The 23,790-nt window shown below is 54.5% G+C and overlaps 2 protein-coding genes across 2 annotated transcripts in view; one reads left to right on the top strand and one right to left on the bottom strand.

The window, feature by feature from the left end:
• Nucleotides 1-20,978, top strand: part of MYO1D (myosin ID) — a 154,544-nt gene extending 133,566 nt beyond the window's left edge. The window contains exon 22 of the mRNA XM_033078838.2: nt 18,075-20,978. Coding sequence (XP_032934729.1) covers nt 18,075-18,231 — 157 coding nt within the window. The 3' untranslated portion in view covers nt 18,232-20,978. The remainder of the gene's footprint in view (nt 1-18,074) is intronic.
• CDK5R1 (cyclin dependent kinase 5 regulatory subunit 1) lies at nt 20,790-23,226 on the bottom strand. Its single transcript, XM_033078842.1, has one exon. It carries the CDS (start codon nt 23,090-23,092, stop codon nt 22,199-22,201), a length of 894 nt encoding a protein of 297 aa, XP_032934733.1. The 5' UTR covers nt 23,093-23,226; the 3' UTR covers nt 20,790-22,198.
• Between the last annotated feature and the right edge of the window lie 564 nt (nt 23,227-23,790).

Genomic DNA, 23,790 nt, shown 5'->3' on the forward strand with positions numbered 1-23,790 from the left:
GTCTCTGGGGCAGAGAGGCTCTGAGTTAACCATTACGGTGACTTTTCTTTCCTCTGCTCATTTGTTTCACTGGCTCACACCTCCCCTGCAGCAGCTGCAGGGATCCCATCCAAGGGGATTGGGATGGGATGGGATGGAGCCCGGCCCCTCCTGCCCAGCCCGATTCCAGCCGGGATACCTTTGAAATCCAAACACCCCTGCAGTGCTTCCTGCCCCTGCTGTCAACAGCTGCTCCAGCCACTGGCTCTGCGATCCGCTGCTCCAGTGTGCAAATCCCCTGCTCCAGTGTGCAAATCCCGAGCCCCTGCTCCACTGTGCAAATCCCGAGCCCCTGCTCCAGTGTGCAAATCCCAGGACACGCTGCTGCCGATGCTGCCCTTGGATCTCCACGTGGGGCTGTTAATCAGCTCCTGTTACCACTCGCTGCTTTATCTCAAGTGGGAGTTATCTCCGGAGCAGATCTGGAGTGCTCAGCGTTCAGTTGGCACCGTTTGTCTTTGTAAGGGGAAATGGGATAATTAGCCAGTGGTTACCTAAGGGGCAGAGCAAAATCATGGAATCCTTTAGCTTGGAAAAGTCCTTTAAAATCAAGTGCAACCATGAAATCCTCAGGGAGAGCCTCTTCTTCCCCTCACTTCACACCTCTGCTTTCAAATACTTAATCCCAATAATGGGAAGAGTTTGGATGTGCGACTCGTCCTCTTAGCACAAGAGCATCGAGTACCTGTTAGAGTTGGATGGATTTGGTGTCACAGGACACGGTGTTTATGGGGTGAGTTCATGTAATCCCTGCTGGGGTGAGACCAGCACACAGTGAAGTGAAAAAATCACTGCAGTGATTGACTCAGGCTGGGGAGTTTTTCCCCTCTGTGCACAGCAAAGGTTAAAATCAGAATTTTGTTTTAATTTAAATATAATATTAAAAAAAAAAAAAAGGGAAAAAGAAAAAAAAGACAAGAGCTTTTAAAGTTGTAGACATACTTGCAGGTGCCGAGTGTTGGCTGCAGCCTTGCTCCATGGGATCCCAACATTCCCAGGTCCTGCTCCTGCATCCCCAGGTCTTCCCCAAGGCCTGAACTCCCCTCTCACCCCTGCAGCAGCACACATGGGTCACACTTCCAGAGAGTCAGAGGCAGTGGAGGATGTGGTGAAACATCACAGATTTATTTTGGTTGGAAAAGACCCCCCAAGATCATGGGAAGTCCTTGTATGTGTTTCAGCCCAGAACTGCAGCTTAATTATCCTTAATTACGCTGCCTTTTGCTGGCTACAACTCAGCTCTCCTGGAAGGGACAGAAGGAGCCAAGAGCAGCTCCAGTGAATGACCTCAGTGTTTGCTCTGCCCAAGGAGCTCAGAATTACCTGTCTGCAGCTGCTTTCTCCTGGTCACCAGTGTTTACACATGGAGCCAGTAACTCCACCTGTCCCCTCTCGTGCTGCAGGAATTCTGCAATAATTACAGGCAGCAATTTAAAGGTAGCTGGTTTTTCCCTGAGTGGAGTCAGGGCAAGATGCATCCACCCAGAGTCAGGTGAGTGTCATCACCTTTGGGAAAGGCTGGTCCAAAGAGATGCAGTGACAGGACAAGACAGAATGGCTTCTAACTGCCAGAGAGCAGGGTTAGATGGGATATTGGAAGATAATCGTCCATGTGAGGGTGGGCAGGCCCTGGCACAGGGTGCCCAGAGCAGCTGTGGCTGCCCCTGGATCCCTGGCAGTGTCCAAGGCCAGGTTGGAACAGCCTGGGACAGTGGGAGGTGTCCCTGCCCATGGCAGGGGTGGCACTGGATGGGCAGTAAGGTCCCTTCCAACCCAAACCATTCTGGGATTCTGTGATCTCCTTCCAGCAACTGCTGCAAGGAGGATTCTGCATCACAGGCGTGAGCTCCCTGTGAGGCTGCGAGGCAGTGTCTCACCAAAGCCCAGGAGGGATTTCTAAGCTGCCAGGTTGTTCTCAGGTGGGTTTTTCAGAGCCTGGCTCACTGAGCAGCTCACCTGGGCTGACAGCAGGAGGTTTCTGTGCCTTCTGTTCTCAAGGATCCCAAGAAACTGTTGGCTCTGGGGGCTGGGGCAGGATTTTAGCGCTGGAGAAATTTGCATTACTTAAGGAGGGTTTTCACGGCTCTCAGGGTCTGGCAGACTCTCTCTAATCATCTGAGTAAATCGTTTGCCCTGCCAAGCCGTGGAGGTTCACCCAGCAGGGCAGAGAATTGCTTAACTCCAACTTGTGGTGTAACAGAACGTCACTCAGAGCGTTTGGTAAGAGCAGGATGTGTGCCAAGAGAGCATTGCCCTGCCAGGGTCACACCTGTGCTCGCTCCCTTTCATCCTCTGGCCGTTCTCGCTGCGTTTGTGGTTTCCACGCCCTGTGCTCACGTGTGTGATGAGGTCTGAGTGTGGTGTCACTGTGTCCCCGTGTCCCCTGCTCCGGGGTGTCGTCAGCTCTTCTCCCATCAGCAGCTTCTGCCTTCAGAGCTGCCAAGGGGAAGAGGTCAGTTCACTGTGCTGCACACAGGAAGAGACAGTCACAAGACCGAGAGCAGTTGCACAAAAAGACTGGGTTTTTTTTTTTTTTATACTGGAAACCCCGTCAGCCACCTCTGTCTGCCCCAAAACCCTGAGGTGTGAAAAGCTGAGTTCCTTAACTGGACTGGGGAACGTTCCATGTCTGCAATATCAGTGGGAAGTGTTTGGGAGAGTTCTGATGGGAGGAAGATGCTCCCCATGCAGGTTGTGTCGAGTTGAAGTTCATCTGGGCTGTGCCTCCTCCAGCTCTGCAGCCCCTCAGCCCCAGTGGGGACAGAGCCCTCAAACAGCAGGGATGGCTCTTTTCCCAGAAATTATTCCACATCCTATCACTGCAAAGGTTCTTCACAAAACATATAGGGAGCCTCTTGAACTGATGTGCCAGCCTTGGAACAGAGTTCATCTGGTTCTGGGGAAACATTTGCTCCACAACTCATTTTTCTCCGTCCACAGCTCAATTTCTCAAGTTTTCAGGAGCAGTGTGAAAGATTTAACTGTGGTGAGCCTGGAGCAGGATTGACACTGATTAGGTACTGGGGTGGGGGGAGATATTTTGCTCAGCTGGAATGACTGCAGCAAAATAAATTAATGCTGAATGCCTGAGCTGTGGATGTTTGATTTGTTAATGGCCTTGGCTTTGCAGGCATTTGGTTGATGTAGCACATTTCTCAGTGCCATGTGCAGAAGTGCTGATTTCTCCCAGCACAGCTTCAAAATATGGAAGGCGAAACAGTGATAATTCTGTGTGCTGAGAGATGGAGCTCCTGGTGGTGAAGCTCCAGCATTTGGTACCTGAAGATAGGATCCAGCACAGCTTGGGATTATTGGTACTGTCCTTGCCACAGCCCTGGGAAGTGACCTGTGTCCCTCTTGGGCTGGAAACCTTCATGATATCTCGTGCCATGTCATATTTTTAGATAAATTTATCTGTCAGTGGATGAATTGTTGCAGGAGCATAAAACCCTGCACATCACCAGGTCCATTTTTCTTGCAACCTTGGCAGCAGTGCTGCATCCCTGTAGGGGGTTTGTGAAAGGAGTGGGATGAATCCAGAGGGGTGAGTCCAGAGGGATGAATGCAAAGGGTCCCAGGTTGTTTGGGATGATGTCCTTGCTGTTGGAGTTGCAGCAGTGGCACTGCCAGGAATCAGAACCTTGGCTCTGATCCACAGGGAGCAGCAGGTCCTGTGTGGGAAGGGAAGAGGCTCAAAAATAGCATTTCAGGGAAAACTTGCCTTTCCTGCAATCAGAGGTAGGAAGAAGGATCAATTCTCCTGCAGCTGAGGATGTAAACTGTGCCAGACAGTCATTAAAGGCATTCTCCTGTGCCTGGTAATGTGGCTGTGCTCTCAAGCTGCATCCCAAGCCTGCTCAGGAGCTGCCCCGTGGTTATTCCAGGGACATGGAGGTTCCTGTGGCCTCACTACCAGGTCACAGGCAGGCACCAGCCCTTCACTGTCCCTGTCCCTTCAGGCTGAACCCTCCTTGCACCTTCCTGGGGCATCACCTTGCCAAAAGTTGGATGAGATTCTCCTCAGATCATTAAAACCCTGCGTGATAGGGCAGGGATGTGGATCCAGCCCTTGATCAGGTGCCTGCTGAGCAAGCTGGGTCTGGGGCAGATCCCGTGGGATGGGCTGTGTTTCCAGGAGGGGCAGCTGCTGACAGCCATTTGGGTGTTGTGTGTCCATGGTGTGTTTATGAGGCTGTTGTCCTCACTCCAACGTGAAAATTAAAATGTTGTGCAAATGCTGAGAGCTGGGGGTGTTCACCTGGAGAGGAGAAGCTCCAGGGAGAGCTCAGAACCCTTCCTGAGCCAAAAGGGGCTCCAGGAGAGCTGGAGAGGGACTGGGAACAAGGGATGGAGGGACAGGACACAGGGAATGGCTCCCACTGCCAGAGGGCAGGGATGGAGGGGAGATTGGGAAGGAGCTGTTCCCTGGGATAGTGGGAGGTGTCCCTGCTCATGGCAGGGGGTGGCAATGGGTGGGCTGTAAGGTCCTTTCTCACCATACTGTGACACTGGGAATTAGCCTGGCAATGAGCAATTCCCCTCCAAACTCTGCATTTCTATCAGTAAGAATCTCTTTGTTTATGCACCTGTTTTTCATGCCAGCTTTGCCACAGGGAAGAGCATTTTCACATGATCCGACACATTTTTTCAGCTATTTCTGCAAATCCAGACTCCTGGTGGAGTGAGGCAAAGGAAAAGTAGAAATAGGTCAGGTATTTAAATAAGATGTAGTTGTCTCTCTTCACAGCAAGTTGCCTTTTTTCCTGCCTATGTGAATTGTGCTAATTTTTCAGGGAATAAAGAGAACAAAGGGAAGCAGAAGTGCCAGCATTTTCATTGTGGGATTAGAGCTTCAGAGCCCTTTACTTTGCAGAAGTGATACTGAGACCACTCTGGAACATCTCAGCAAATGCTCCTGAAATAATAACCCCCAAATTGTCTACTCAACCTCTCTGAATGCACAAAATCCACTTAAAATCCTGCCTGTCATTCTGCTGTCACATAAAAATTTGATTTCCCGGCTCCAAGCCTTGTCCTTGGTGCCTTGCAGTGTCATGAATGCATAATATTAAGGAAACACAGGGAAATTTGGGTGCTCTCAGGAGTCATCTGGCTTGAAATGCAGAGAACAGGCTGCCCTTGGTCGTTTGGGGTGGATTTGGATTTCTCAGCTTGGGTTTGTGTTCCAGGAGTGCCTGTGGCTGGTGCCACCCTCCTGCCAGGCCAGCTGTCACCTCAGCTCAGGCTGATCTCACTGCTCCTGCTCCTTGGAGAGGACATTAGGAATCCTCAGTGAAATTCCCCTTTTTAAGTATCTGTACTAATGGCAGGACTTGGTTCCTTGACTTTAAAGTTTTGTGATGGAAGGAAAATCTTCCTTACAAAACTGCCCAGCCTCCTTTCTCCTCAGGCTTTGCGTCAATCCAGATTCACCCTGGTGCTCCCAAGCAGAAGAGGGATGATTTCCATCATGCCTGAAATCTGATTAGACTCAAAGTGTGTCATTGGGGTGCTGTTATACTGATCCAGAGGTGATGTCAGTGCTGGTTTGAGCTGTGCTTTCCCTCATGGATGGTTTTACCTGGTGGAGGAAGCAATTTTCCCTTCATTACAGCACCAGGGACTGCTGCCTCCCAATCATCCTCACTTTTCCTTTCTTCCCTTCCTGAAATCTCTCCCTTCCTCCTCAACCCATCCATCTCCTCATTCCCTGCTGCAGTTACTGCTCCTCTTTTCTGCCGTGGTATTCTCCTTCATGAGCAGTCATCATCCCCATCCTTTGTGTTGGGAAAGAGGCCAGATTTCCTCAGGACTGTCTGCAAACCAGCATTGCTGGGGAGGTTTGGTGTAGATGGGATTCATCTGCCCCCAACACCCTGAGAACAGCTGTGACCTGTTCAGACATTATCCCTAAAACACCATCCCAGGAGCAGCCTGGGTGCTCTGAGTCACTTCAAGATCTGGGTTCTTGTTCCTGAGACCCCTGGGCTCTGCTCAGAGGTTTTTCAGTAGCACCAGCCTCAGTCCAAGCTGCTCCTTGGCATTCTTCTGACTCCCTCGTGTGTTTAACCCTCTTTTTAAGCCCTGCACATTTGCTGTGTCTCTTCAGGCTTCTCCGAAGGGCCCTGGGTGTGCTCTTGCCCCAGGGGTCAGAGGGAAGCAGCAGTGGGTTCAGGACTAACCCCTGGCTGCGATGATGGAGCAATGAGAGGTTTGTCCTGAGTCACCCTGACTGTGCTGCTTCCCCTTCCTGTCCTGTCCCCAGCCTGAGCCTTCCCTGCCCTGTTCCTGGGGGCTGGGGACGAGTTTTTAGCTGCCCTTGCTCTGGCAGGACGATGTGTTTGAAGGGAGCACGGAGCTGCCTGCAGCGTCTCTGCTGCCACGTCCTTCCCATCACAGGGCTCCCAGGAGGGACAGCAGAAATCCCAGGGGTGGGACAATCCCTTTGTCCCAGCGATTCTCCTTCTGGCCTTGGAGAGGGATGTTTGGAAGAGGAGGGACCTCAGCGAGGCTCCTCAACATCAGGTTAAAAGCCTGTCATTAATGGAAGGATGATTCAGCTTCCTCAGCTGAAGTGTCACCGTGTGGATGCTGGGAGAGGAGGAGGAGGAGGAGGAGGAGGAGTCGCCTTCCTCGCTGGCACCGAGCCACGAGCACCCCCTCCCTCTGCGCTCCCATTCCGCAAGAATCCTTGGGTTAACACCCACGAACCAAGTGAAGGTGGCGGGCAGGATGGCCCCAGAGCCGTGGGGAAGTGCCCGTGGGTGTCACGGTGTGCCCGTGGGTGTCACGGTGTGCCCCGGTGTCGGGTCCGTGTGACCGAAGTCGCTGCTCACAGCAGGGAGGGGGCGCGGGGACGGAGCCGCAGCAGGCTCAGCACACCGCGCTCTCTGTCATGCTGTTTCTGTGTCCCCTGAAGCTTTAGCTAATTTCTCTCCCTTTCCATTAGAAAAGGAGAAAAATCTGGGTTTTCAGATCAGCTCTGGAAATAGAGGCAGGAGCCAGCGCAGCTGTTCCAGGCCAGCGGAGGGGAGACGAGCCCGGTGCTGACAGAGCAAGGTTACCCCGGCGGGCAGAGCTGCGGAATGTGCCCCCGGGGCCGGATTAGCTCAGCACTGCTGCTGGACACGGCGCTGCAGAGGGCCGGGGAGCCGCTGGCAATTGGACATGATGTCACCGCGTCCTGCTTTAAGTAGGTCACGGTGACACTGCCCCGAAAGCGCCAGCGCTCTGCCCTGCGAGAGGGCCACCCCCAGGGCACGTGAGAACCCCTCCGGAGGGGAGCTGGGGCAGGCTGGGCTGGTGCAGGGGTTATCCGGGTGCGGGGAGCAGCGGGCGGCAGTGAATGAACCCATCCCGCTGCTCTGCAGCAGCCCCGCTTGGCTGGCAGCGATGAGGCATCAGATGGGATGAGGGATATCCAGGTTGCTATAGCGACCGGGAGCTGCTGCGCTGGGAGCAGCCGCTCTCCATCATCCTTCCAGCATCCCCGGGCACCCCTCAACACCCCCACACCAAGCACCCCCAGCACCCCCGGCCACCCCTCAGCACCCCCACACCCAGCACCCCACCCCTCAGCACCCCCACCCCCAGCACACTCGGCCCCTGCACGCTGCCCGTGCCCGTGCTCCTGGCCCTGGATGTTCCCCAGGATGGCAGAGCCCTCCCGGCACATCCCAGCTCCGGCTTTAGCGAGCCCAGCAGGGATGTGCACGGGATGGAACAGCTGAGCTGTTTGCCCCGGCTCTGCACGGAGCTCGGGCAGGGACAGTGGCCGCCTGCTCCCTGCACAGCCACTCCCTGAGCTGGAGCTGTGGCTGGGATGTGACAGCCCTACTTCCCATCCCCTCTGCCCGGGCACAGCCCTGCTGCTCTTGTCCCCGTGGCTTCCAATCCCTGGAGCCAGGCAAGCCGAGCTGCTGACTTCACCACAGCAAATCATCCTCTCTCTTATCCCAGCTGCTTCCCAGCAGTTTCGCTGGCACAGGTCAATCCCAAGGAATAACAGGAGAAGAAAAGAGAATTTCAGAAGTGCCCATGCTATTTGTTTTCCTGTCATGATTTTGGGTGATCTCTGGGAAGCTATGTTGGCTTCCCCCTTGTTGTGGCTTCAGACCTCTTTCAGGCTCTAAAAATATCCATTTAATTCACAGAGCTGCAGTGGGAAAAGCAGAGCTGCTCATCCCTCGGGATGGCTGGAGATTTTCTCTGTACCAAAGTGAGAGCAGAGATTCTCTGTGCTGCCATTTTCCAGTGTAAAGCATCCATCAGCTGTTCCAACTACTCCTTGCTACTCCAAAATTGTTGCCCCTTGAAAAAAAATTAAGTAAATTTGAGTGGAAAATGTATTAATAATCCCACACCTTTGTCCTCTCCATCAGCCCCCTGTACTTCACAGTCTTGCAGATGCTGAACAAACACATCCCAGATGCCTGTAAGGTGCTGGATTCACTTAGAAGTATTTTTGAGGGGAAAATTTCTACCTTCCTTGTGCTTCAGCTGGCAGAATTTGATCAGTAGCTGCTGAACAGGCCAGGAGCATCCTTTGAGGGGGGACTTTGCAAGTGTGGCCCAGTGATCATGGGGCTGGTGAATTCATTCCCCCAGCTGGACCATGGCAAGGACCAGCACTGGGAAGAAAATACAAGGAAAGATTTTTGCTGTTTCTCAGCGTGCCCAGGAATTGAGTGCATGATGTCCCAAACAGGAGGCAGCTCTGCACTCATCTTCCTAAGTGCTCTTATTTTATTTATGTGCCTGTGCATTTCTAATGCCAGGATCTTGGCATCACCGCCATGTGCTGCTTTCCTCTGCTCCAGCCAAGGACTTGGAATCATATTTTTGGCATGGTGGTTTTTATAAAATATGTAACGCTCCAGCATCGTGCGGTCACAGCAGAGCCGGGAGCAGGATGAGCTCTGACTCCCCAAAGCTTTGCCAGGCTCAGAATAGCTCTGAAATGTGACTTAATTGGAGGCTGCAGAAGAAGCTGCAGTTTATCCCTGATGCTGTCAGTGCTGACAGCAGGGTGGGGTTGGGGAGGGGAAGGGGAGCAGCACGTGCTGCTGGACTGTGACGTGTCCCCAGCATCCCCCCTGCTGGCACTGGGAGCCACAGGCCCCACATGCCCTTGCCCAGCTCTCCCCACCCTTTCCTTTCCCTTCAAAAATTCAAATGACATTGAATTCTGAGTGAATTTAATTTGCAGAATCATTGAACAGTTTGGATTGGAAGGCACCTTAAAGGTCATTTAATCCAACCCCCATTTCTGTGGTATGACAGGGATCAGGGAAGGAGCACTCTGTGGATTTTAGAGTTCCCTCCAGGGGGGCATGTGGCAGGTTGGGGGCCTTTGCCAGGATGTCCCATCCATCATCCATCAATCCTGGCTGCCATGGGGGCTGGGAGCTGCCTCTGCCTCAGGGGATTGGAATTTTTTTTTTTTTTTGCCTGCTGGAGGAAATGAAATATTTAACACACTATTGGTGGTTTTTTTACTCTTTTCATAAGCTACTTCATTCCTGCAGGTTCCCAGGAAATGCCTTGTTGAGTGAGCATGTGTTTTTCCTCCACAAAACCCCTGACCAGCTTTAGGGAGTGCTCATGGAGATAAATGGCGTCAGGCACTGGAGGCTGGTGGCACAAGGGCTGGTAAAACCTGAGTCTTCTCTCTCTGAACCACGAAGATGAATTCCCAGCTCCCACAGGAGCAGAACTGAGGGAGCCTGGAGCCTCCTGTGCTGGGGTGGGCAGGGAAGAGGGAAATTTATACATGGAATGGTTTGGGTTGGGAGGGAGCTTGAAGAGCATCTCACCCTGGGCAGAGACACCTTCCACCAGACCAGGCTGCTCCAAGCCCTGCCCAGCCAGGCCTAGAATGAATGAATAGTCCCAGAGGGGTAACAAGGTCCAGGTGTGGTTTTAGCTGAGCTCAGGACCTCCCTGATCCCTCCAACCCCAAACCCCACCATGGGCAGTGCAGGGGTGTCGAGGCTGGGGTGAGGATTCAGGCAGGGAGGGTTGGCCCTGGTTCAGCAGGAGGATGGAGCTTGGGTGGGGTTGTGATCCCTCTCTTGGATGTCACATGATGGGAACAGTGACATTCCCTTTGTGTTTCCACACATCCCTGCCTGGAGGAAGAGGAGTAGGGACACACCATGCGTGACATATGAAGTGATATCTCAAACTACTTTGGGGCTTTCCTGCCAAAAAATATCACTTTGGGGTGCAGCAATATGGTTGGAACCTGCCCCACTGAGCTGCCCTTGGGCTCTTTGGGTGTTTTACAGCAACCCTGGGAAGAGGAGGGGAGGAGCAGCCCCTGCCTCAGCACCTCAGGATCCCCTGCCCAGGAGCACCTAAAGCAAAGGGGTTTGCTGGAAGAGAGAGAAACATTTCCCAGCTCACTGGCATTCCCAGCTCCCCTGGCTCCTGGGGAGGGATGCACAAACACCCCAGGTCCTAGTTCAGTGAGGAAGGAAGTGTAGCTCACCAGCTGCTCCAGGACCTCCCAGCCTCAGATAAAATGCATTTTAAGAATGAGAGAGCCAAATACTTCATGGGCTGGGTTTGCCTCTCAGCCAGAGGGGAAGGAATACACCTGGATGTGCTGCAGACACATCATGGAAAAGACCCAGCAGTGTTGTGGCAGCTGCTGTCGTCTCAGCAAAGTGGCTTTTATGGCTCAGACACAACTCAAAGGGACCATCTCAGTGCAGCTGCCTTGGCTCTTGCCCGGTGCCATGGGACATGTGTGACACTTTGCACTGGGAAGAGACACACGTTAACAACTCTTGTTGCTCATTAAAAGCGCAAGAGCAGCGTTGTTGTCACAGCTCAGCAGTGTGATGATGAAATATGTGTCACTGAGCAGTTCCCAAATCCAGGCTCTGGTTTGCTCTGGTGACTCAATGTCAGCATGAGCTGCACACACACCACATGGGCAAGGCTGAGCCAGAAAGGCTTGAAAGCCACTTCTTAAGTGGAGGGGTTGAGGTCTCAGGTCACAGTTTAGCCTGGTGCTTCTCCTGCACATTAACAAATTGCTTCTGAAAAGCCACTTCTCACAGCCTCTGAGGTGATTTGCCTGAGCAGACCATGAGGCACAAAAGAAATATACTGTAAATATTAGCTGGTTTTGAAGATGGGGAAAAAAAATTCAGTGTCTCAAGTGTCACTTGACTTCAGATAATTGTGAAAAATCACACGGTGAGGAAGGACCTGGCAGCTGTGTTCAGCTCAGTGACCTTTCCCGGCACAAAATGCCTGGAGCAGTTGGTCTGACCTTTGACTATGGAAATTCTCCTTTTGATCCTGACTTGAGATCTCCTTGATTCGTGTCTGACTTTCTTTGTAGTCTCTTTTCCATCGCTTTGATCCATCTTAATGTCTGATCTCTGCCAAGGCCACCTGGCTCTGAGGAGCTCGACAAGCCCAGAGCTCTGAAAAGCTGGTGACACTCAGAGAAAAACATCCTGTGAGCCCTGCGAGGCTTTCACAAGGCAGGTTTTGCAAACCCCTGTGGTTTCAAATGTTTTCATCTCCCTCATGGCACGTGTGAGTCACAGACTGCCCGTGTGTGTCTGTGTGCATCCCCTGCCTCCTCCAGAGGGGAGAGATCTGCACCAAAAAGGGCTCCTGGCTCATCAACTCCCCTCCTCAGGAAGCCGTGGGATGAAGGGAGCTGCCTGCTCTGGCTTTGGGGTTGTCCTGAAAGGGGTGACTGGTGGCTGGTGGGGGGTTTCAGTACAGCCCAGCAGCCAAGTCAAGAAGGAAAGGGGATGTTAAATAATTTCTGGATCACACAGGATGGTAAATCATTGCTTCTAACCTTTTACAAGAGCCATGGTGTTCTAATAAGAGCTGGGTGGGGAAGGTGTTTTCTGCCTCTGAGGGTGGAGAGTGCCAAGGTGTTACAGGGATGATGCTGTCAAAATCATCTGAGTCTTACAAAGGGAAATTTATGCTCTGAGTGTGTAAATCTTTTCTGGCAGTGGGACCTGGTGCTTTGGAGCTGCCACACTTGAGATGTGACTGCTCTGGGAGAGGCAGAGCTGAGGTGCTGGAGCTGCAGCTCTGGGATGAAATACCCACCCAGGATTATTGACATGTGATGCCCTTTGTGTCCTGGCTCCCTGGGGACAGTGGCTTTGGGGATTCTTGTGGTCACATGAAGAGTGTCAGCCCATCCTGGGAGCAGCTCCCACACTCTGGGTGGTACAGGGGGAACACAAAAGGCACACAAGGTTTCAGTGCAGGTTCTGCTCTTGCACCCCTTGGGGATCCAGCTATTCCTATTTTTCCCCATTGAAGTTATTGTGGGAATAATTTTCTCAGTCAGGTCTGTAAGTTTTCCTTTGAGCCCATTACCCTCAGTATCATTGTCCTGCAAGCTGCAGAAACCCAGAAGTGTTTGGGTGAGATATACCCTGATCCCTGCCCTGCCAGACACCAGCCTGGGCCCTGAGCCCTCCTGAGACAACACTTATCTGTCCCCAAATGACACTTGTTGTAACTCAGATATGTCCTTGTTTATTACCCATCTTATATCCAGTGTGTTTTTAGACTCTGCTCAAGAAATTCCTCCCTTTGAAGGTAGGGAGGCCCTGGCACAGGTTATTCCATGGATGCCCCATCCCTGGAAGTGTCCAAGGCCAGCTTGGACAGGGCTTGGAGCCACCTGGGGTAGTGGAAGGTGTCCCTGCCCATGGCAGGGGGTGGCACTGGATGTGGTGGAAACTTGATGGTCTTGAAGGTTCCTTCCAACCCAAGGTATTTCATGATTTTATGACTCCATGATTGTCACCTCTCTGCCACCACAGCCTGGAGTGCTCCCCACAGTGACATCACATGTAGCCTGGAAAGCTGATTTAACCCTCCTTGAAATTTTCAGGATCCCTGTTTGTCTCCTTGACTCTTGTTAGGAAGCAAAGCCTTGCAAACTTCCTTTTTTTAGACCTCTTGAGTTTCTCTCTCACTGCTTCCTGTGTATTTTCTTCATGCAGAAGATAGCTGCTGCTTTTTTGGGCTCTTTTCTGCAGCCTCCCTTCATCTGGGAGCCTTTTTAATGGAGTTTTTTTTCATGGCTGAGCCCTCTCAAAGGCTGCAGCCGGGATCCAGATGAGGCTGCAGCACTGACTTGAATCAGGTGTTTCTATTATGGGGTATTCTCCATCCTGCCCCCCATGATCCTCACATCTTGTGTGCAGCTGCAGGCTTGCTTGGAGCCAGAGAACCACAGAATATCCTGAGCTGGAAGCCAACCAGGTAGCCCACAGTGCTCCTGCCTTTCCAGAAAGAGGCCTTGATCTAAACTCTGGAAAGGTTTGATGGTTTAAAGCAATCCCCTCTGGAATCCATCCCAGTGGGTTTATTGCTGCTGAGCCCTCATTTCACACTTGGCTGCACACTTGGTTGAAATCCTTCTGGTTTGTTGTCATGAAAATCAGGCAATTACTGTGCTGGCTTTGCCATCTCTACCCAAATTCTGCTTCTGAAAAGAGCTAATTTCCCACTCTGTGATGGGGAAAGCACCTCATTTAAAGATCCTGGGAAAACTTGCACAGATCCTGTTCCATCAGAGCCTTGTCAAGGATGGAGCTGCAGCTCTGGAGCTCCCCATCCCTGCTTGGTGCCTCTGTGCTGGGATGTTCCCAGCTCCCCATCCCTGCTTGGAGCCTCTGTCCCAGGTCAGGGGTTATTCCCAGCTCCCCATCCACTGTGCTCCCAGTTGAGGAGTATCTCATCAATGGGTCTTTGCTGTGTTTTCATACCCATAACAGTTCCTTCCAGGGCATTCCAGGTCATCTGGGCCTGTTCTTAAGCATGGAATTGTGGAATGGTTTGGGCTGGAAGGGATCTTAAAGCCTGTCCAGTTCCCCCCCTTCCCACTGTCCCAGGTTGCTCTGAGCTCCATCCAACCTGGCATCTGCTGTATTTTTATTTATTTAACAATGCATTTGTTTCATTTGTCAGCCTTACACCGCTTGTCCTCACCAAAACTCCCTCTGATCTCTCTGCACTCCTTGCCTTGCCCGTTTCCTCCCCACCACGTTGGTGCTGTGGATGTTTCTGTGCTGTGCTCAGCTCTGACAGATGTCTGTGGCCATTTCTGCGCCACTTGCCTTGTGTTTCCCCCGAGGTCCTGGATTAAATGCTCAGTCAAAACTCTTGTATTTCATGGGCCACTGATCTGTTTCCACTTGGAGTTCTCCTTTTTCTGCTGGTTTCCCTTTTGTTCAGCGTTGCCCCCGTGCCTTCTCAGCTCCTGCAGTTTCTCAGGAGCCGCTCTGGCCGTGGGATGTGTCCCACACACAGACCCTGCTCACTGGAGCCTTGAACACTTCCTGTGAGCCAGGAGAGCAAGGGGAGCTGGGGAAGGCCCTTTGGGTGCTGGAATGAGCTGGGGTAGATGGAGAAGTGCCCCAGTCCTGCAGGATTCACTGAGCCAGGAAAAGGTAAAGAGCAGCCCCAGCCTGGTATCAGCAGCTGTGGCTGGTACTGCCCAGCTGTCAGGAGAGGCAATTCCACCCAAAAATATTCCCTGTATTGTATGAAGACCTGAGTTTACAGAAAGCACCAACACCTTGGTGTTTATTATAAACAGAAATTACTCTGTGGTTCAGCACATACAGACATTCCCATGTGTTCCCTGGCAGGATGGGAGCAGTGCTGGGGTAGGACCTGACTTCCCCACAGAACCTTTTCCCTGTTCAGTTTTGCCAGCAGCCTCACGCTGGGTGCTGGAGCTGGGGTTTCTTCCCTGGCAGAGCTCAGCCAGCTCTCAGATCCCTCTGTCACTTCTGATGGAATCACTGGGAATAAGAAGTGGGATTATTTCCCAGGAGGAGCCCAGCAGCAGCATCTGTCACTGTGTCCTGATGGACCTGACTTCCATCAGGGCTTGGTTACACCAGGGCTTGGTGAACAGCCAGAGCTGCCATCAGCCAGGGCTGGAGGCAGCCACAGCAGTGCCTGGCACCCACAGGGAATCCCAGAGTGGTTTGGATGGGAAGGGACCTCAAAGCCCATCCAGTGCCACCCCTGCCATGGGCAGGGACACCTTCCACTGTCCCAGGCTGCTCCAAGCCCCATCCAACCTTGCATTGGACACTGCCAGGGATCCAGGGGCAGCCACAGCTGCTCTGGGCACCCTGTGCCAGGGCCTGCCCACCCTCCCAGGGAACAATTCCTTCCCAATATCCTATTCATCCCTGCCCTCTGGCAGTGGGAGCCATTCCCTGTGTCCTGTCCCTCCATCCCTTGTCCAAAAGGTGGTGAGACAGGTTTATGCTGTGAAAACTCCTTTTTCAACTGGGATTTGATTGGAAGTGGGACTTGTCTCTGCCTTTGTTACCATCAGAGCCCTGCTGAGCATCAGGATCTCCAAAGGGTATTTCTGTTGTGCTTGTCTGAGAGATTTTGTTGTCTTCCAGGATTGTTCTGGTCCATCTCAGCTTCTTCCTTTGGGATCTAAATTCAGCAGGAGCTCGGGGAAGCAGCTCCCCAGCCAAGCTGTTTGGAGCAGTGAGACTGGGAAGGTCTCAGTCCAGTTTCCCAGCTGCTGCAGCAGCTGTTCCCTCCCTTGAGCAAACCTGGGGACCCCAGGGCAGCCAGCAGCTGCCACCCCTCTGCCACTGCTGCTCCAGGAGTGAGTCTGCTGTGCCTGGTGGAAACCAAACAGGAATTTTTTCCCCCTGGCCTCGGACCAGGCACCAGGCCAAGAGTCCCAAGGTCCCAGCAGGTCCAGCTGCTCCTGGGCTGGTGGCAGGGCTGGTGTGGTGGGGTGCCCAGCAGGGACACCAAGAGGGGTTTGTCACCCCTGAGCACTCACAGATCCCTGTGGATTCCTCCAGCCAGGAGCTGCCTTGCTCCCCCAGCAGAAGGCTTTGAGGCTGAACCCTCACATGAAGAAAAGCAACACATGATGAGTGAAAGAGCTTTGGCAGGGTGGGATCTGGGAAGTGAGAGAAGGGGAGGGAAGCCTTAAGTTAATGGAGTTGGCACACGTGGCAAAGATCAGAGCATCTTCTCTGGATCCCTCCAGCCCAGGACAGCATTAACTTCACTCAGACGTGTGTGCAGTTGATTCTCCTCATCCCAGCAGGAGCTGAGACCCAGACTGATTCAGCTTCCTGCAGGTCCCACAGCCACAGGGCATCCAGGACCTTTGGATTCCCAGGCCAGGGTCCTGCTTGGTGTCAAAATTCAGGTTTTTGATGCTCCTCTCCCCAGGTCCTCTGGTGTCACCTAGAAGTTGCTGTGGGAGGGGAGAGGAAAGTCCTTCATCCTTATCCCTGTTAGGGACACTTGATGCTGAAGCTCTTCCCAAGGGGCAGGGATCTGTGAGAGACTCCCCTGTATGTGCAGTTCATTCTGCTAAGACACAGCAAAAATAGCAACCTAAGCTGGGATTGCAACCTCAGCTCACCCAGGCAGGAGTAAACAACATTAAATACCTGGGACAACACGAGGGCTTTGTGTGCTGGGCTCTGCCAACCTGCTGCAACCAACCAAGTATTGCAATGGAAGTGGTGAAAATCTGAATGATTTGGGAACTGCATAAAAATGTAGCTTAAGGGATGTGACACGACCTGAACAGTCTGTTAATGGAAATGGAGTAAAAACTGCACAAAGGACTTGGGCTGTGGCAGTGGAAATGCTGAAATGGCTCAGACAAGGCAGGACCTTGGGTCTGGAAGCAAAACACAGGGAATAAGATCTCAGCACATCCCTCTGGAGTCTGGAGCATCCAGAAAGGCAGCAGAGTCAATGTCAACAATTCTAAAACACTCAGTATTATACTGAAAATGCTGGAAATTTGGGAATTTTAAGTGTGGGTGAGGTCACAGGAGAGAATTACCAAAGGCCAAGTCCCTGGATAGCTCTTCCCATTGGTGGTGGCTCATGGGAACGGATCTACTGTGGATTTTCCTGTAGATCCCCTCTCCTGGGGGATCTCCAGAGGTTCTTGGCTGGTCCCAAGGGCTGATGGCTGGAGCTGGGGCATTGACTTGGTCTCAGCTCCATCCCAGCCCCCAGAGCAGCCAGGCCATCAGTGGGGCCATGGCAGTGCTGGGTTCTCTTCATCAAAAGGGCTGGAAAAGCCCTGACACAGCTGCCCAGGGCAGTGGCAGAGAGATTTTAAAGCCATGTGGGGACATGGGTCAGTGGTGACCTTGGTAGGGCTGGGGGAGCAGTTGGACTTGATGATCCCAGAGGGTTTTTCCAACCTGAATTATTCCATGATTTATGATTTCCCTATGGCATGCTGCCCTTTAGCAAAGGGGGACATTCTTGCCAGGCATCCTGGCCCTGCTGTCCTCATGTCCCCACTGGCAGTGACCCCAACAGCCACAGACAAACGATGTGGGGAGCAGAAAGTCCTGATTCACTCATAGGAAGCATTTTTAGTGCCAAAACTGGGTTAGGGGATTCAAAATCCGCAGGAACAGGATTGGTCTGTCCATCTGAGAGGGAACTGGGAACAGCCACCACCCACGTGTGGTTCCTTTCACTGTTTCAGGCTGTGTTTGAGTCTCTGAGCTCAGCCCAGAAATGTCCCTGCCACTGCTGCAGGCACAGAGCTGGGAGAGGTCACTATAGGGTCATTCAGGGGGCAGTGGCCAAGCTGGCAGCAGCCCCTGGACCCTTGGACCCAGCCTGTGCTCTGCCCATGGAGCTCAGTCCTCCCACCGGCACCGATCCCAATCCCAGAGCGGGAGGCTTCACGAGCAGGAGCCCAAAGCTGGGCTCAGAGCTCAGGCCTGGCTCAACACTGAGTTTTGGGATGGCTGCAGGATGTGCCTGACCTGAAAAAGCTTGTCCCAGCTGTGGCCATCCCATCCCATCCCATCCCACCCCATCCCATCCCATCCCACCCCACCCCACCCCATCCCATCCCACCCCACTCCACCCCACCCCATCCCATCCCACCCCACTCCACCCCACCCCATCCCATCCCATCCCATCCCATCCCATCCCATCCCATCCCATCCCATCCCATCCCTCCTGACTCGTGTCCCTTTTCCCGGCAGGGAGAAGCGCTCTCTGCACGTCACTGTCACCAACCCGGTGCAGTGCAGCCTGCACGGCAGGAAATGCACCGTGTCCGTGGAGACCAAGATCAACCAATCCCAACCGGATTTCACCAAGCACCGCTCCGGCTTCGTCCTCTGCGTGCCGGGCAATTAAGGGCGCCTCCCCTCGGACCGGGCTGGGCTCGCCCTCCCCGCACCCGAGACTCGCCGGGATTCGTCGGGAGATGCTCAGCAGCGACTTGCCAGGTGCCTAAAGCAGCCTCTGAAGCTCGAGGTTTAGAAAACCCAAATTCTGGGGGGTTAGAAAAGCCAAATTCACATGGAATGAAGGCTTAAAATAGCCAGTGACCTGTTCTCCATCTTACAAACCAGGCTGGAATATCAAGAAAGTGCTTCCTTTGGAATTAGTATGGAAAAATGAGTTTATAGGTACTTCCATCCTTTCTTCCCTTTCCCACATTGATTCCTCACTCCCTCTCCAGTTTTCCCTTCCATGTTCCTTTCCCATGTGTCAGTTTTGCAATATGATGCAGCCTCCTCCGGAGGAACCAAAGATACCCAGCTCAGGGAGTCAGGTTCTGTAGGGCCAAATCCCCACGGAGCCAGAGCCAGGCTGGGAAGGGAGGGCTGGCTTTCCCTGCCGGAGACACTCCACACTCCTCCAGCCCCTCCAGGCACACGGGGCTGGGGAGGTACATGGAGACACCTCCAGACCTGCTGCTTTCCCTCGGGAATTCATTAACCCATTGAGGCACCTTGGCTGGAGAGGGGACTTCCCAGTGCAGGGCCTGGTTTTGTTCATCCTGCATTGCTTCTTGCCTTAATTACCCCCTCCAAGGGCCTAAAGCTGGTGAGTTCCCATTGGAACCACGTGGCTTTGCTGAATTTTTAGATGATCCACATGGCTTTGTGTCTGTACCAGCACTGGGGTCAGGGAGGGCTAAAGGGACCCACAGCAGGGGTGAGTCCAGGAACAGGGGGAGCTTTGGGGGGCCCAGCTTTGCACTATCCAACATTAACCTGGCCCCAGCTGCCAGCACCTGGGCTCCTCCCTCCAAAGAGTTTTCCTGGCTCTTCCCAGCAGTGGGCTGTGGGTGTTGGGCTCGTCCTGCCCAGCCCAGATAACCCTGAGCTCTGTGTTGATGGAGGCATGTGGATCTCCCCAGTGGTTTATTCCCACTGTGCTGGGTGCTGCTGTGGTTCCTGAGCAGCCCAGGCTGTTGGGATTGTACATTGGGATTGTCCTGGCACTGCTGGTCAGGTCAGGATTCCCAGCCCTGGAGATGGGGGAGCTGTGTGGTGACCCCACCTGGGGTCCCAGCCCGGCCGGCAAAGGGAGAGCACTTGTTTGATGGAGCATTTTGGGAATTAGCCTGGAAGAGGCTCCTCACTAACAAAAGGTTTCCTGAAGCCGTGCCATGGACATGGGGCACAGGGACAGGTCGCTGCAGCCTTGGTGTCCCACTGCCACCCCCGAGGCCAGGGGGTACAGGGGTGTAGAGCAGCTCTGGCTCTGCGTGAACTGGGACAAGCCCACGCACAGGGAGGCCCCACGCTGGAACTCTCCCTTCCCATTGTCCCTGGCCTTGGAGCAGCCCCGGCAGCCTCCCAGCTCCCAGCCCAGCCCCCAGTGCCCCCTCTCGGTGCGCAGTTCTGGGATGTCCGGAGGGTCCTGTGCCGGGGGCTCTTCCAGCCCCCACAGCTCCAAGGCAGCACCAGCGCTGGGCCGGGAGCCCCGAGCCTGCCACGCTCACACAACGCCCTGGGAGCACCCAGGGACCACCACGGACCCTCCAGGGACCCTCCAGCGCCTCCTTTCACCCCACGTCGGCTCTTCGGGAGAAGCGACACCAACGCCAAAGCCACGGGCCATGGGCCACCCCCGCCCGGGCCACCCCCCCCCCCCCGCCGGGCCGCTCCGAGGGAAGCTCCGGCCTTGCTGTGCCTTTGGATTTGCACTTCTCGCTTTCCGTGTCCTGGTGCAAACGTCCCCGCCGCACTAACCCCGGGCAGGTGCTGGGGTGGGATCAGCACTTTCGTACCCGTGTCCCTCCAGAACGGTCGGATGGAATTGGGATGGACGGCAACGAATTGCAGGCTTGGGAAATTTCTCCTGCCATGAGATGGCAATATTGTATGTGATGAGATGTGTCTTATAAAATATATTATCTGTTCCTGCTCTGGTTTTATATATATAAATATATATAAATATATAAAATATATATATTCCTGGTTTTCCCATAAATTAACTAGTTCTAAATTGAAACTTCAATTCTCAGCCAAGGGCAATAATGCAATGACCCCCTTCGTTTTTTGTTTTGTTTTTTTTTTTTAATAAATCGCTGATATTTTATGTGTAAAAGAGCAGAAAAAAAAAACCTACTATAATGGACCTGGGTTTTGTTTACATAATTCACTGTAATAAATAAATAAAGGAAGCAATTAATTGCATCCCCCCATGGCGCTGCCCGTTCCTGCCGGCTCGGGGGCGATGATGCCCGGAGGGATCCGTGGCCGATATCCCGATTTCCCCGCTATCGCGACTCTCCCGCTCCGGCTGCTGCCGGCCCCGCCGCTCTCCCACCACGGGGTGACCCCGGCGCCGGTAACGCGATTAAAGCGGCGGCTGCGTTAAACCCTCTGTCGTCAACACAAATCCCACTGCCAGCGTCCGAGGGCTGCGAGCGCAGAAAAGACTCGGCCACGAGCCGCTGCCGTGTAATGGATGGTCAGTGCATTTTTATTTAATCAGCACAGTACAAAAATAAATAAAAATAAGGGGAGGGGATTAAATTACAGGCACACTGAGCCCCATGACACAGTCGGTCGGGTTATAAACCACACATACTTACAAACACACTATACACATACATACAAAATGAGACAAATATAAATTAATAAGTAACAATACCCACCAATTTGGTCAACAAAGATCTACAGAAGAGATTGCACTAAAAAAACGTACGTACACATGTATCATTAGCAGGGTCCAATGTACAGCCATGAAGAGCTTCAAGTGAAAAATCAAAAATAAAAATAAATGGCACGTTATTTCTCCCTCTCGTTCGCCAGTTTAACGCCCGAAAGACCAGAACTAAACTAGAACTGAGCACACGGAGAAAAAAGAAAAAAAACTATAAAACCCAAAAAGAAGGTCTCAGTCCCCAGGCCTGATACGGGAATACCGGCTCGAGACTGCGGTGTCGGGGTGGTGGCGGGTCTTTGTGCATGGGTGTAATTTTACAGCCATCTCTCGTTAAGGTTTTTCTTTTGATTATTATTTTTTTATGCGTTTTTTCCTTTTTTTTTTTTCCCGAAGACACAAAATGCTCCTGTTTGCATGCGCAATACCACTGGAAAAGCAACAATGACAGAAGAAAGAAGGGTTTTTTTCTCTTTCCCCCCCGCAGGTTTGCAGTTCGTTGGGTTTGTTCTAGAAGAATTCATATAGCAGCATGTGGCGGCTCCCCTTGCTTGCACACTCAAGTAGATCCTTTACACAATACTCATGATCAGTGCACGATGGGAACAAGACATTTCACATTGATCTCATGAACAGTAGTGGTGATTCCCGTCACCCGGACCCGCTCGGGAATTCGAGTCTCTTCAAAGAAAATAAATAAAGGGAGGGGGATGAGGGAGGGAGGGGGGGTGGGGGGTCCCCGGGCCGTGCCCGCGTCTCTGTCCCGGTACTGCCGGTGAGTCCCGAGCGGGCCGGTTCAGCCGCCTCCGCTGGAGCCTTTACAGAATTTTTTTTTTCCTTTTTTTTTTCACCCCTACCTGGGCTCTGTCTCGGTGATGCGGTGACCGGCCCCGCGGAGCCCCGCTCCGCTCCCGGGGGATATCGGCTGGGGGGGTTCTCGTCTCCCCATCCATGAATTGCTGGGATCAATCCGGCGGCAGCGCCGCAGCATCCCCGAGCCCGCAGCGTGGGGAGGGGGCGGCGGCTGGAAAGCGGCGGCGCGGGAGGGAACCGGGGCTCTGCGCTCCGCTCCGGCCGAGCCCCCCGTGTCCCCCCAAGGGGGGCGGCGGCTCCCGCCCTTCCCCGCCGGGCAAATCCCCCCGGGAAGCGGCTCCGGGCGGGCGCGGCGTGTCCGGGGGGCGCGGGGGGCGGCGGGCGCTCACCGGTCGAGGCCGATGAGCAGCCGGCCCTTCTCCTCGGAGCCGCTCTCCTTCTTGAGGTCGGCGAAGACCTGGGTGAAGTAGTGCGGGTCGGCGTTGACCTGCAGCATCTTGGGGCTCATGAGGTCGATGATGGAGAGGCAGCGGTCCCAGAAGGCCTCCTTACAGCTCTCCACCAGGAAGGGCTTCAGCGGGTAGGAGATCTCGTTGCCCATGTAGGAGTAGGAGAGGTACAGGCAGGTGAGCAGCACTGCCTGCAGTTCGTGGTCGCTGGCCACCTCGGCCGAGATGACGTCCCGGCACAGCATGTAGAGGAAGACCACATTGGCCGGCGTGATGAAGCCCTGGTCCTGCCAGCCCTGCAGCAGCAGCGAGCGGTCCACGGAGCGCAGCCAGAGCACGGGGTCGGTGGGCGAGAGGTGCTTCAGGCGGTAGCAGCGGCGGCACAGGAACTCGCCGAGGCAGCGCAGCAGCTCGCTGGTGGACGCCTGCACCACGACCCGGCGCGGGGTGGCGGCGGCGGCGGCGGGCGCGGCCGGGGGCGCCTTCTGCGCCGAGGCGAGGGCGGCGGCGGCGGCGGCGGGGGGCGGCGGGGGGGCGAAGGTGGCGAGGTTGGCGCAGGAGAGCGACTTCTTCAGGTTCTCGTTGTTGAGGTGGGTCACGTTGCTCTGGTAGCCGCCGTTGGGCTGCACCTTCTTGGAGCTCTTCTTCTTGGCGGAGACGGCGGCGATGCGCTTCCAAGGCAGCACCGAGATCAGCGAGTGCCGCTTAAGGCCCTTCTCCTTGGCGTTCTTGCTATTCTGCACCGCCGTGTAGTGCCCCACCGTGGCCGCCCCCTCCTCGAACAGCGGGGCCTTCCGGTAGCTCGGCGACAGCGACAGCACCGTGCCCATGGCGCCGGCCGCCCGGCGGGCCCCCGCCGCCCGCCCCGGCCCCGGCCCCGGCCCCGGCCCCGGCCCGGCCCGGCCCGGCCGGCCCCGCTCTCGCTGCTCCGCCGCCGCCGCCGCCGCCGCTCAGCGCCGCGCCCGGACCCGCCCCGCGCCGCGCGCGCTCCCGCCGGCGCAGTGCGCGCGCCCGCCGCCCCCGCCGCCCCGCCCCGCGCCGACACGTGCGCCCGCCGCGACAGCTGAGGCCACGCCCCCTCGGTGGCAACGGATGGAGAAGGCCACGCCCCCGACTGCGCAGAGCCCCGCCCCCAACCGCCCCCCATGGCCTTGAATGGCTCCTGCCCCGCCCCCGGCGCTTCAGGTCCCGCCCACACAAACCAGGCCCCGCCTCCCGCTGTTTATGAATGACGGTGTCCCGCCCCTTGCCACGCCTCCTCGCCATGGCCCCGCCCCTGCTCGCCCGGCCCCGCTCCCCGAGCGCTGCCCGCATTGGGGTCCCGCAGCACCCGCGGTGCCACCGAACCCCGGGCAGGGCCGGGCAGGGCTGGAGGAGCTGTCGAGCCCCCGGGCAGGGGCCGGGCACGACACGGAGAGGAAAAGAATAAAAAGCAACGAAAATAATTTTTCTAAAAATCCCAAAATTACGATTACAAATCCCTCTCCACCGGCATCCTGGAGCCGCACTCCGGATTCGCACCCGGGCC

The sequence above is a fragment of the Catharus ustulatus genome, chromosome 23, assembly GCF_009819885.2.
Source record: "Catharus ustulatus isolate bCatUst1 chromosome 23, bCatUst1.pri.v2, whole genome shotgun sequence".
NCBI lineage: Eukaryota > Metazoa > Chordata > Aves > Passeriformes > Turdidae > Catharus > Catharus ustulatus.